This window comes from Eretmochelys imbricata, chromosome 10 (genome assembly GCF_965152235.1).
Source record: "Eretmochelys imbricata isolate rEreImb1 chromosome 10, rEreImb1.hap1, whole genome shotgun sequence".
NCBI classification, from domain to species: domain Eukaryota; kingdom Metazoa; phylum Chordata; order Testudines; family Cheloniidae; genus Eretmochelys; species Eretmochelys imbricata.
This window is the reverse complement of record NC_135581.1, coordinates 16,439,401-16,453,483: the sequence shown is the minus strand read 5'-3', so window position 1 is coordinate 16,453,483 and position 14,083 is coordinate 16,439,401. Positions and strand designations below refer to the sequence as shown.

General features: G+C 43.0%; 1 protein-coding gene across 4 annotated transcripts in view; it reads left to right on the top strand.

The window, feature by feature from the left end:
* Nucleotides 1–4,123: 4,123 nt before the first annotated feature.
* The window catches only part of EEF2K (eukaryotic elongation factor 2 kinase), a 44,563-nt gene continuing 34,603 nt past the window's right edge, over nucleotides 4,124–14,083 (top strand). For 2 of the 4 annotated variants that reach the window (XM_077828210.1, XM_077828208.1), the window contains exons 1-2: nucleotides 4,124–4,277; nucleotides 12,217–12,541. In XM_077828210.1, the coding sequence (XP_077684336.1) occupies nucleotides 12,296–12,541 (246 nt within the window). In that variant the 5' untranslated portion in view covers nucleotides 4,124–4,277; nucleotides 12,217–12,295. Of the gene's footprint in view, nucleotides 4,316–12,216; nucleotides 12,542–14,083 lie in introns of those variants that run through there. The other 2 variants (XM_077828209.1, XM_077828211.1) reach the window with 2 other exon arrangements.

Sequence of the window (14,083 nt, the reverse complement as noted above, 5' to 3'; positions counted from 1 at the left end):
TGGCCTAGTTCACTCTTCTCATGGACCTATTATTTCAGATTGTCTGCAGTCTCAGGAATATATCCTGCATTGGGTCACATTCAGGCTATAGCCACACTATATATTTAAAGGAATTTGTAACCAGTTACTAGCATGGGTGTCTCTAAACATGGCTGTGTCCAACATTCAGTTATTAATTGTTTCATCCTTGCCAATGGTCTAGGCTGGCATAATGTAACCATAGCACGTTATTTTTATTGCAATGAGGACAGCATATTTTTCCTACAACTGTGCCTCTATAATCAATTTGACAAATCCTCCTTCATCTGAGCCCTCTACAGTAGAACATCCCAGAGTGCATTGCTGAACAAGCTGCTGGTGCTGTTCTCAGTATATGTCCTCTAGTCACTCATTCCCCAGCATTATGGGATTGTTCTTCAAGTTTTTCCAGAAGGCATATGTACAGCTATGCTTCTGTAGCAGAGTAGAAGCTGTGCTGTGGCTATCCAAACAATGGCTATAATGGCAGAAGGCCTAACTAGTAAGTGATTAAGGTGTCTGGGTCTCTACATTGTTACAAAGTCACAGATGCAGCATAGTGTGAGGTGGGCTTCAGAAGATTTTCTTCACAAACAAGAAGTGCTGGAAATTTTTCTGCTTTAATGAAAGGTTATGCTCTGCATGAAATGAGATTGCCAGAGGCTGTAAGGGGGTTGCATCAATTAATGGCACAATCTAGCTGCTGCTGCTTTTGGCTTTTTATATGAAAAGGCATACTCTGCAGCCAAAATTGCAGGGATCCTGAAATCAGAAAATCCATTTCCCCCAAGACATACACACACACATTCCACCCCCGTCCCCCAGTTAAGGTAGGGTTTTTTTAATTTGTGTTTGCGGGGAGGATACTGCGCTGCATACTGCAATGAAATATTAGTCTCAGCAGTACCATTAGAACAGCAAGTGCTGTCTCTGTCAACTCAGCTGCTGGGACTGTCAGAGAACAGATATTGTGCAGTTCTCCCCATCTGCACATGACATCACAAAAGGCAGTAAGGACTGATTCTGTAACTTACTCAGGATATGTAATGCCTATTAAGATTACTCATATGAGTAAATGCTCAGCATGAGTAAGGGTTGCAGAATCTGACCCTTAGCAGATGCCAACTGAATATAATGAAGCCAGAATTTGTTTACAGGGAGAAAATAGCATTTTTTTCATTGGCCCACAACTCATAAATGGGATTTTGCTCAAACATTCCACAAAATTCAGCTTTGGACAGTGACCAAACATGGAAAATTTCAGCCCAGCAAGCGAATGTTTTAGAAAGTTATGAGTGAGCATGTACTGGGTGTTATAATAGAGACTGTTTTGCAACTTTATTTAGAGTGCATAACCCTGTATCATTTCTCTTGGATGGATTAAATTAAAAAGCACACACACACATAACATTTTAGAAATTGAACTAAAGATAGGGAGAGCAAAGTCATTTTTACAGACAAAAAGTGGTGCAATTAGTAACTTTGTATTCTGGTGCTGAGAAACCCTGGTAAAGGGCATGTTAGAAATGGTTAGAAAAAAAGAGAGATTATGATGGTTGTTGCATTCAGAAATCATGTTGATTACAGAGAAGGCACAGTAATTTTATTAATCACATAAGCATACAGTTGGGACTGGAATCATCTCAGGATTCTGGGAACACTGATTTTTCCCTGTAGGCACGTTCAGAGGCTTAACATAGGCACTGGCATAAATCATTCCCAGCTCTAGTCTTTGCGGAAGGGGGATTAGAATTCCACACACAGGCAGCAAAATGATAACTTTTTGTGAACAAATAATTAGTTATCAATCTGGTCCTTTTTCACACATCCTTTTCATACAAATGTGTGGAATGTACATGGTTAAAGTAGCATATAATATTTTTAACTTCTGAAAATAAGCAATAATATTTTGCCCTGTGTTTATAAGAATTGTTTTTTTAAATTTGAAACTGTTTCATAGCATGTAAACTCTCTTAATTGACTAATATAGGTAACTAATGGACAGAAACAAGCACAACAGTGATAAAATCTTAATTGAATCAAGTGAAATTGGCTCACACAGAAATTCACATGCAAAGGATTAGGGCAGTAGATCTGCCATCTGCTGTAATTAATTAGTTATTTACTGCATTACACGACTATACCTGCTGGATGCTATTTAGAATAGGAAGCTACAGGAACATTCCACTAGTGGAAATTATCTTCTGTGTCCAGCAAATTGGATTGCAATATTTTGAAGAGTGCTATGTTAAAATATACCAATATTATTATTCATGTCTGTCATTACTTACGACTTTCTTCCACAAAACCAATCTGTACAAGAATTGGCCACAGGGAATAAATCTGCCTACTTTGTTTAAAGAGCTGTTGAATTTGAGATATAAAGGAAAGTATTTTCTGGACACTGATCTCTGTAGACTGTATTGCATTTCACTGACTTTTGTGTCTATTTGTTTTTTCTCCGATGTGTTCTTGCAAGTAAAGTGGGTAAAGAGACTTAATACATAATTTCACCGACTCCAATTCAGGTAAGAATTCATGTGCAATATTCCAGGAATATAAATGTTTGTATATATCTATATATGAAATAATATTGTTATTTTAATATTGCATACAAGGATTTACTTTGCGTCTCTCAGTTCATTGTCAAGAGTAACTTATACTTTTCTGTTGGGTTTAGTCAAAGCAAAAAGTGAAGCTTTTTGAAACTGCCACATTAGAAACATCCTTATGTAAGCACATGACCTTCCTTTTCATTACTGTTACAATTACAGTGTATTCCTACCTGATTTTTGAGTGGCTATTGTGATTGGTGACTAACATTAAAGTAGATGTTTTGGATTTTTTTCCTTCCCCCCTTCTATACAGTTTACAATGCTCTTCAGGAACATTTATGGCAAAATGTTGCTTTTAAACAGCATGTACTGTTGTGCATTGTTTTTTGCATCTGGGCAGTAATATCTTGCAGACTCACCAAGTGAACCATTATGCAAAGCCAAACTATAGGCTAGAAAATATGTAACGTATGTTACTTGTTTGTGAAGAGGCCGCCAGATCAAACAGAACTCTCATTTACCTCAGTGGCAGTAACATACACCTAAGGACATATGTGAATATTCTATAGTGTAAATATCTGGGTGTAGCTCCCATTATGGTTAATAATGTAACCAGTGGTTTCAGAGTAACAGCCGTGTTAGTCTGTATTCGCAAAAAGAACAGGAGGACTTGTGGCACCTTAGAGACTAACAAATTTATTTGAGCATAAGCTTTCCTGAGCTACAGCTGTAGCTCAGGAAAGCTTATGCTCAAATAAATTTGTTAATGTAAAGAGTGTAAACCCTTGTGCAGCTAGATAAGATAAACAGTGGGCATGTAACTGATCATTCTAACCCCTTTATCTTGGGTGTTCCCTTCAGAACAGGGGTGGGACACAATGTGTCCTTTGAACTCTGGGCCTTGTGAGTAGGTCTCCAATAACTGTCTGGTACCTTTCAGTAGCACTATCCCCAGGAAAGAAAATTAAAAAATGAGAACGAAAAGACTCTTGGGGGTCCTGCAGTCGCTTCAACGGCTGATGACCCGCCCCACCCCCCACTATTCTGCTGGCTGGAATGGAGGAGGCGATGCTGTGAGTTTGGGGGTCCCAAAGCCGTGTCTGTCATGTGTCCCCAAGTACTCCTTTTCTTTTTGCGAATACAGACTAACACAGCTGTTACTCTGAAACCTGTCGCCAAGTAGTCCCTCCAAACACGAGACCAGGTGGGAGGGATCATGTTTCCTGGGTGCCACACTCTAGTTTCAACACTCAGGAGACCCCCCCCCCAAATCGTAAGCAGTATGTGCTGAGGCTGGGCCGATGCCAGCAGCAACAAGCGGAGGGCATTAGGCGGTGGGGGGCGGGAGGGTTGTTGCAAGGCTCCGGGGAGCTCACACTCCGCGCAGGCTGTAGCTTCTCGCCGCCGTGCAGAGAGCCGCTGTGCGTGAGGCAGACACGCACCATGCCTGCCTGCTGCAGTACCGCCCTCCGCCAGCCCGTGGAGGGAGGGTTCAGCCAGCCAGCCTCCGCGGGGACTGGGGAGGGAGAGCGAGAGGGGGCTGATTCCGAGGCGAGAGGCGAGCTGTCCGCGTGCGCTCCCCCGGGGAAGCAGCTGGCGCGCGACCCTCGGAGGGAAGCGCTCGTCGGAGTTTGTGTGCAGCTGCGGCGGGGAGAGCCCTGCTTCCTGGCCTGCTGCTCCGGGAGCCGTGCGTGTCTGCACAAGGTAGGCCAGGCATTCCACCGTGTGTCCGTCTGCACAAGGTAGGCCAGGCTCTGCAATGGAGCCCGCTTCTGCACCTTGGTTTTGTCGGGCTCCCCGGTTAGCGGCATATCTTCTCCGTGCATGGTGGGAAGGGGTCAGGAGGCTGCTTCGCTGGGCAGGGCTGGCAAACGGCTCGGCCTGAAATCCTGCTCAGTCTGTGTGCCCGCTCTAGCGCTCAGTGTGGCACATTACACATGGACACTTTTGTATTTTCAACACCCATTTTTGGTAGTAATTGATTGCTCTTATTCGGCATACTAGAGTATTATTTTTTTCCCCACTCGATCCTTGCAAAAATTTCCCATTATGGCACTAAAAGGTTTTTCTCTGTAAATGCCCCCAGTTTACAGCTTTTGAATGTTGGCAGATATGTTGTAGTATTTAGACCAGGACCATTACTGTAGAATACTATATCTTTCCTTTTTACAGAGGCCAATACTATACTGTAATGTTTTTACAAGGGCTGCCTGTTACTGTAGAAGGCAGGGGGTGGGGGGGTTATAGACGGATGTAAAGTTCATAAACGTCTGATGGCTAATGAAATTAAAGGCCTTTTGTGGGTTGGGGTGGGGTTAAATTTGTCAGTGATCAGGGAGTGGTAATTTGCTCTTTGTAAAAGTGTATTTCCGATGACAGTTTTTTCACAAGGAGCTTTTTGCCTGTTTCAGAGTGGAGGATGTTACCAGACTGTTTTGACTGTAGATTGTTGATGTAATGACCCTAAAATGTACTAATCAGCAGATTTCCTTCTCAACAGCGTGCATGCTGCTTTATTCAAATAGCCAAAGGAATACAGTATGGAGGGGGGGAAATCAAACAGATGGAGGGGAAAAAATTCCCATTGACACATAGATTTATTGCCAACGTAGAGATGTGACACATTGCCTTGCACAAGGGGGAAGAGTGCTGTATGCACAGTGAAATTATTAAACTCTTGCTGTATTACTGTACCAAAATGTCACAAAAAGAAAATGCCACTAAACAGTTCAGATTTTGATGTACACAGAATAATAAGATTTTTTTTAAATGAAAAAGGGTGGGTAGAATTACAGACAATAATGAACAGATATAATTCAGTTTAAACCTAATAATACAATATCTGGAATCTAATTGAAAAGCACACTTAAAAGTTGTGATCTACTTTTTAGAAGGAAACATAACAATGCAGGGAGAGGGTAGTTCAGGATGCAGGGAGAGAAGTAGCTAGGCGCTGTGTGCGGACAGGGCGGTAGCTCAGGGGGCAGGGAGAGGGCTAGATAGGGGCTGTGTGCGGGCAGGGGGATAGCTCAGGGAGAGGGATAGCTAGGGGCTGTGTGCGGGCAGTGGGGTAGCTCGGGGTGAAGGGAGAGGGGTGGCTAGGGGCTGTGTGCGGGCAGTGGGGTAGCTCGGGGTGAAGGGAGAGGGGTGGCTAGGGGCTGTGTGTGGGCAGTGGGGTAGCTCAGGGGGCAGGGAGAGGGGTAGCTAGGGGCTGTGTGCGGGCAGTGGGGTAGCTCAGAAGGCAGAGAGGGGATAGTTAGGGGCCGTGTGTGGGCAGGGAGGTAGCTCAGGGAGAGGGATAGCTAGTGGCTGTGTGTGGGCGGGGGGGTAGCTCAGGGTGAAGGAAGAGGGGTAGCTAGGGGCTGTGTGTGGGCAGGGGGGTAGCTCAGGGAGAGGGGTAGCTAGGCGCTGTGTGCGGGCAGGGGGGCAGCTCAGAGTGAAGGGAGGGGGTAGCTAGGGGCTATGTGCGGGCAGGGGGGTAGCTCAGGGGGAAGGGAGAGGGGTAGTTAGGGGCTGTGTGCGGGCAGTGCGATAGCTCAGAGGGCAGGGACAGGGTAGTTAGGGACCGTGTGTGGGAGGGGGGTAGCTCAGGGAGAGGGGTAGCTAGGGGCTGTGTGTGGGCAGTGGGGTAGCTCAGCAGGCAGGGAGAGGGGTAGGTCAAGGCTGTGTGCAGGGAGAGAGCTAGCTTGGGGCTGTGTGCCAGGAGGGCTCCCCGAGGGCTCTGCCAGCCATGGAGCCTTGTGGCCCTTACTGGCTGTGTGAGCAAAGGGGACTTGGAGCTGAAGAGCAGCTTCAACCCAAAATCAGTATCAGGTTTTGAAAATGTTGGCTGTAACTCCCCTAGGAGAGTTTTCAAAACTGCCTAAAGGATTTGGACTTGCAGTTCCCATGAAAATAAATGGGAAATTTGGCATCTAAATCCCTCAGGTGTCTGATAATCTCTGTTCCCTGTGTCTTGCTTTCCAGGTCTGTAAAATGGAATATGTAACTCAGGTGTGTTTTAAGGATTTTTTATCTAATGTTTATGAAGCATTTTGAATGAATAAAGCACCACATGGTGTAAGTGCAAACCACTGTCACTTTCATTACTCTAGTACCCAGAAGGCTTCCAGCTATGGAAGAAGATGAGGGAAGTTACTTTGTGTATTTCACCTCTGCCTTCTAAATGTGCATAGAACAAGCTGCTCATTTGCCTGCCCAGTGTCCTTTCAGCCTATGCTGGAAGAGTCTGCCAAAATTCACACTGACAAATTTACCAACAAATATTTGTTTAAACTCAGCTAATCCCCTTGTGAACATTTGGAAGCTTGTTTTGCACTGTTCCAGATCTTTGCATCTTGGGCATCAACTTTGTCAGTTTCGCTTGGGAGGACAGTTTGAGACAGGATGAGAGCTAGGGTAGAGCAGGAACTAGGGGTGAAATCCTGGCCCCATTAAAGTCAGTGGAAAAAACTCCTGTTAATTTCACTGAGGCCAGGAAGTCTCTTAGCTCACGGGAAGGGGGAATCTGTTTTAAGTTTAGAAGCAGTATGGAAAAAAAAGGCAGGAAGTTGAGAGGGGGAGACAAACTGGCATATCAAGAGGAAATCTGATCGTGTATAATGAGGGGCATGTTCCTAATCTGGGGTTGCTGGGCAACAAATATATCTGATGGGCCAAATTCAGCCTTAGCAGAAACAGGTGCAATGGAGCTGCCCCTGTGACACCAGGCCTGAAATGTCACTTTCTCTGTTTTAGAAGCTATATTTGGTGGCCCTTATAGACTCTTGGAACTGGCACGCTACTGCAGCTAGTGAGTAGACACAATATCACCCCGAGAGGTGTCCCTGCGCTCCCATGAGGGATCCCAGGTCTCATTCTGTCATTCTAGAGACACAAGCAGCCTGGGCTGAGTACCTCACATTGCTCAGAAGCATGACTGACCCTTTCAGGCTTATTGAGGACTGGAGTCAGTGGGCTTTGAAAAGAGTCTTCTAATATGGGACTTCAAGAGTGTATATGTGGAGGGTGAGGGGGGCGTAAAGCCAGGAAAACATGGAAAATCATCAGGGTATCATCAAGGGCGGTAAAACCTGCCTGGTGCATTGCTTCTACACATAAGAGTGTGAAATCCACAGCTATCCCAACATGGAGCTGAATTAATAACAATGTATCTGTTTGAGTTCTGCTGAATCATCATTAATAGTCTCTCAAGGAAGATAAGCATGAAAATCTCCACCCTTTGCTGTGGGTGGAACCTGAGCCTCAGGAAACATGCTTCCCATTGTTCCACTATTGCTCTAGTGGGTAACGCAGCTCTGAGGGCTCCAGTGTTCAGCCGTCCACATACAGTTTCTCTAGAATTGATGTAATTGGATATGTGAAGTTATAGTAAGACAAGAGTCCACACATAGCTTCTCTTTTTGATGTGCACATGATGTCCATTATTATTTGCTCTGGAAGCAGTTATATGTATAGAAAGCCTCTGAGAGACACTTGCTCTGACTCGTTCTGGAATTATAAGAAAAGGATTAACTAATTTTAATATAAACATGTGATGTTATTGCATCGTGTTGCTGAATTTTTGCTTTCTGCACTGTTCTGTTAGTAGTGAGTACAGTAAGATCCAGCTCCTACTTGTTCTGTCCCTTTTAAAATGTTAACAATCACTTACCAAAGTTTTTTAAAAACTGAGGAAGTGTCATATTTTTATTTCATTTTACTAGTCCCATTAAATGAGCTGTAATAAACTAGTTGCGGAATATTTTTAACTGAGATACATACAGTATAGCTTGCAATAGAAGTAGACCAATTGTCATTTTAGTCAGTGACTGACCTATGTGAAATCAGATGGTGAAGTGCTTTAGTATGTCAGAACAGGAAGATTTGTAGCAGGTTGATTCCTAGTCCCAAGAGTGATGGATCAGATTGTACCTGCTTTTTTATAACTTTGGAACTCAGTGCCACCTTGTGTCATCCTCTATCCCCACTGTTTGCAAGGGCCTGGATTGCTGAATTAATGCAGTTAATAACGGAGAGAATGATTCAGTGCTGATTGTGGCCAATTTTTCAGGAAACGTCTCCACGTTATAGCAGGGAATTGTAAGGAAGTCGAGAACATAGGAGTTAAATGGGGAGAGTGATCATGTCACAGTGATGAATTAAATTAACAAAGGATACTTTGTTAAAGAGTGCTCTGATTTTTGACCTATTCCAATTGCTGTTGACTAAATTATTGTCTACATTTGTCTGCACTTTTAAAATGAATGAAAATATGGCAGGATTCTCTGTACTTTCCAAAAATCAGTCTCTCTCTCTTATTTTCATTTGGAAAGACACTTCATTTCAGGCTGGATTGTGACATGCCTAATACATACTAGATTAAATGTTGTCTATTCAGGAAAGTTATACCAGTGTAAGCTAAGGTGTGAATTTAAGCCACTACAGTTATTGATATCACTCCTTGTTTGGACACTCTTATTGCAGCAGGAGATGGTCTTTTTTTGGTTTAGCATATGTCACTTTGGAAGGAGTCTGCGCTAACTGAAAAATGCCATCAGAGTATCCATCCAGGGAATAATACTAAGTTAAAATGATATACCAGTATAACTATATCAGTGTAATTATTCTGGTATAACTAGTAAAACTTTCCCATGTAGACAAGCCCCAAAGGATGGTGCATCAGGAGCAATTGTGCCTGGCTGAGCTCCCCAAGGGTAGTGTGGCTTCACACTGCTCCTTACACAGGCCAACTGCTATATGCCACACTTTGGACCTTTTTATATTAATTTTAAGGGCATTTTAAATCTTTCCTCCTGAAGGTTATGCTGTGTGTATCAGTGAGAGAGTTACAATTTCAGTCTTTTGCAGCCTGAGAGCTCATGTGGAAAGTATTATGGGACGGACAGTTATTTTCCTCTAGAATAATTACCTTCTGTGAAATTTCTGATGGACATAATTAAAGAGCCCTACTATTGTTTCAGAATATCAACAATTTGTGTAAGCTTATTAGGAAGAGGAGCAGGCGCTGCGATGGGTAGTGTTCTTAAAAAATGCAGCAAAGTTTTAAAAAGGGGGAGGTAGGCTTGAAATAAGTTTGTTCTTCATGCAAAACACCCCTGGTTTTGCAGAAAGCAGGCTAAATTAAGAGCAAAGATGGGAGATGATCTGCCCTTACCCCAAATCCATAATCAGACTGTGGGCAGAAGTAGATCACTGTGCATTCCAGCTCTGCATGTGCTGTTGTGATGTCAGTTACTGTATTACACAGTTCTGCAGAAGTAACTGAAACTTTGAAACCAGAGTTTTCCTACTTAGAAGGTAATAAAAATTAACAGTAGATTAGATTCATGTTGTATTCTTCACCTTAGAAAAGATAGAGTTCCTGTTATGGAGACAATGCAGAGGAAATTAAATAACTGGAATATTAAAAAAATTAAGTCAGGTGTGGCCAAAATGCATCTCCCAGGCTCAGTGTGACAGACAGAGTTCTATGATCTATCCTGCCATCACCCCATCTTTCACATGGGAGTGGAGTCTAAGCCAGTGTGTGATGCTCCATCTTAATCTGAGTGGAGGCTGTTCAGATAAAGATGGCCTATTACATGCTGATACCTGTAGTGGGGTTACATCTGTGCCCAGGAGACTAAGGGTGGTCTGCAGACTATGCCATTTTATGTAAGCTAGCTATACCCCTTGGGATCCTGATAAGTATTCAGGAAGGTTCCTTGGTTTTGCAAAGATTTTGGACCATTGAGTTTAGTTATGAAGAAAGATCATGGAACTAGGGAGAAAACAAAAATGACTTCATAGTGATCTTCCAGCAGGGTGTCATTTTGTTTCATTTTCTCTTTAGCTATGAAAGAGCTTGATAATTGTCTCCCAGGCCTGTTTATTAGAAAAGAATACAAAACCAGGGGCAGGAATTAGGGAATATGAGCTAGATGCTAATGGTTTCGTCACATAATGAACAAATGGAGTAGGTTCCTGAAGCAGGGAGCACCAGGGAGTTGATAGAACTAGCTCAATTTATTATTTATGGTTGAAGTGCCTATTGATGCTTTGTGTCTAAACACTATGATAGATAGGTCTGGAGGCTCTGGAACAGCCATCCAATAGGAGTGGGGTAGGGAAAAGAGACTTACTTAAATTTATCAAGATCCAGATTAAAATTATGAAGGTGATTATATGACAGGGTTGCCTGCAATAGCAAGGTCCTGGACTTAGTGAGGCAGGAAGTCTCTTCCCATCCTATGTCTCTATGATAAAATGCACAAACTACCTACAGTGGCTAACAAAGAGGGATTGCTAAAATATACCATTTTGTCTACCAGCCTCTGAGCTCTGGGGAGAAAATAGAAATTGGCCTTTAAAAGTCATTGGATTAGGACAACTTTTTGGGTGGATAGAGTGGAAAAAGTTTGACTGTTTTGCTTCAACACAGGGCCTGTCTTTGCCAGATAGAGACATTTGGTATGTGTGAATTAGTGTCATCCCAGACTCTGAACCTGTTCCGTAGACCACTGAAATCTGCAAGAACCTTTCTGTTGCCTTCAATAAGTTTTGGATAAGGCTCTTTGTCACCAGCTGGGAATGAACAAAATCAAGAGAGGAAAGAAAAAATAATGTAAATAAATATTCTTACTTGAAGGCTGCCAACTCCAGGCTCTGGTGGATCATCCAAAGGGAAGGGCCTAGCACTGAGCAAGCCAGCCAGCTCTCTGGAGAGTTTCTGTTACAGGAACTGACAGCAAGAGCATCCCTATTGGGAAGGGAATCAGAATGAGATTGAAGCCAGAGAAGAGCACTGAAGTGTGACTCTCCTGTGCATTCCCTCCACACTTAGACTCCTTTAATTCACTTTAATGGCTAGAGCAGCAGCAACTGTCTGACAGCCTCATTTGTCCTCACTTCAGAGGACACTTGTGGCATCCTGGCTGCACACACACAGTGATTTACTTTGGACTGACTAGCCCATGTGAGCTGGGGGCCGAGTAATACAAAACCTTCCTGGCACAGAAAGTGTTTTCTGGTTTCATCTTCCCCATCCACTCCCAGTAATATTCTGTAGCCCCTTTCCCTGGAGTCTGTTAATCCTATTCTGTGCTAATCCTATTCTGTGCTTTCCATTTGTACGCAATCCCCTGATGGAAAAGCTGCCTTTGGAAAACAGAGGGCCTGATCCTGAAGTCCTTGGATTGGGCAAAATATACAGAGTTATGGGGAAGTTAGTGTGAGTTTTGCCTGAGTAAAAACTGTAGTATCGGGCCCAAAGTTTTTGAACAAGTAAGAGTAGATATGTTCAAAGAAGAAAGCTGATAAATGGAGCCTAGAATGCTATTAAAGGTAAACTAGAGTAATCCAATTTTATTTGCAGTCCCTAAGATTTTATATTAAATTTCTATTCTTATTCTGAGCCAATTCTTCTATATCCTATGACAATTTTAAACTTGGGTACCTAAATTGGGAGCTCAGATCCTGCATTTGGGTGTTGAGAGGCATATTTAGGTGTCCAGATACCCATTTTACACACCCATGTACAGATTATTGACTAATTTTTGCTAATACTGGCCAGCATAAATTTTGGCTTCATGCCTTTTTTTTTTTTTTTTTTAAAAGAACAGGACCTTTGATTTTCTTTAATTTCATTCTTTTTCTCTCCCAGGTTCTTCCCTCATTTCAAATGCGTATTGTAATACTGGCTACTTTAATCATTGCACGAATTAAACCAACCTCCCACAAACATGGCGGACGAGGACCTTATCTTTCGTATAGAAGGTATTGATGATGCCAGGTCAAATAAAGCGGTCTCTGGAAATTATCCTGATACTGATAGTGAGGATGAGGATAGTTATTACATCTGCCCGATAACAGATGATCCAGTATCTAACAAGGCTGCAAACAACAAAGTCGCCAATTATTACAGCAACTTAGCAAAAGATGAACATTACAGTTCTACCTCTTCTCCTAGAAACTCATTCAATTTTAAGGTAAGCATTGGACTCAAGCCTAAATAGGCTTCTAATCTCATTTCTCTCTCTAGCTGCTTCATTTCTTGCAACTAACAGGTTTCCATGAAAATTACAGCTTTTATTTTTTCAGACTTGTAGTTAAGTCAATTAAGCCAGTAACTTGATCCTGTCATTGATTCACTTACAAAACTCCACTTGAATTCAGTGGGAACTCCATACCTGGAACACGAGCAGGTTTGAGTCTAAGACTGCACAGCTGATGTAGTTCAGCTGCTTTAAAAAACCCAAACAGATGGATTTGCTGTTTTTGTTGTAACTCTAATGCAATATTATTAATGTAAAAACTTGGGCTGTAAGACTAGATGTTCTGTCATGAATGATATCAAGCAAAGCAATGTGCCTGAGTTGAGTATCTTTATTTGAACAAAACCAATCATAATTTTTGAGACATCATAAATGAACATCATTTAGACAGTTGGGTTTAGATGTGTTTCTTGTGGTGGGCGCTCTACATTTTGATAATAGAGCTCTGATGTTAAATTTTGCGATAAATTCCACCACCAGCCCCAGACAGTGTGCTCTAGTAGTATCCAACCATTTCTGCCTGAGGGCCAAACATATTACATTGCCCCCAACCTCAAAGTCAGTGCGTATTGTAGGGCAGATCCTCTGCCCCATTCTGCTCCCTTTGCACCAATCAGACAATGCAAAGGGAACACAATCCACCTGTAAGTCTCCTAATGGAGACCCCTCTAATCTGGAGGCTCCCTAGCAGGTGTAGAGTCTCCATAGCTGCCCTCCTGATTGCCCTTGGGATGGGGCAGGGAGGATAGTGTCACAGTTCAGAGCCTTGAGAACCACAACTGTCGTCTGTCCTCAGGTTATAGACCCTCCTAATGTACTCCATTTAACTGAGGACTCTGCTAAATTGGGACACTTCTTAGACTTTGTTTAGACCAGCATTTAAATGTGTATTGTTCACAAGTGTTAGCGAACACCTTTTAAGACCTTGTGTTCACTAGGAAAAAGGGTGTATTTTTAACGCACATTAGCTAACAGGTGTGTAACAGGGTGGCTTATCCCTAAGCGGTAGAGGCCTGGAGCCTGTCTACCCTAATTACCAAGGAGGCAATTGGTAATTGCCTGATCTGGGATTAGTTGATTTCCCTATAAAGAGCAGCAGGAATGTGGGAGGAGGGGAAAATGTTCAGGGAGACCACACTGGAATACAGAGGCTACTGGGAGCAAGTATGCTACAAGAGCGGAGCCTGGGACTGGAGAATGAGACTACAGACAAGTGAGATTACAGGCAGGAAAGGCCTGAGAGTGACCAATAAGAGGGTAGACAAATGGACTTGAGGAGACTTCTTATTTCAAACTGTTTTGTTAATAATACCAGACCCCAAGGAGGGGCGGTACTGGACAGAAAGCCTGCATGTGGAGTCTACTCGAGAAGCCCCTTGAAAGGGGAACAGAAGCAAGCTGCCTGCAAATTGACCTCGGGCTATGAAGGCACGCTTGAGAGGCGGGCACCCAATGACAACATGTTAAAATCCTAGT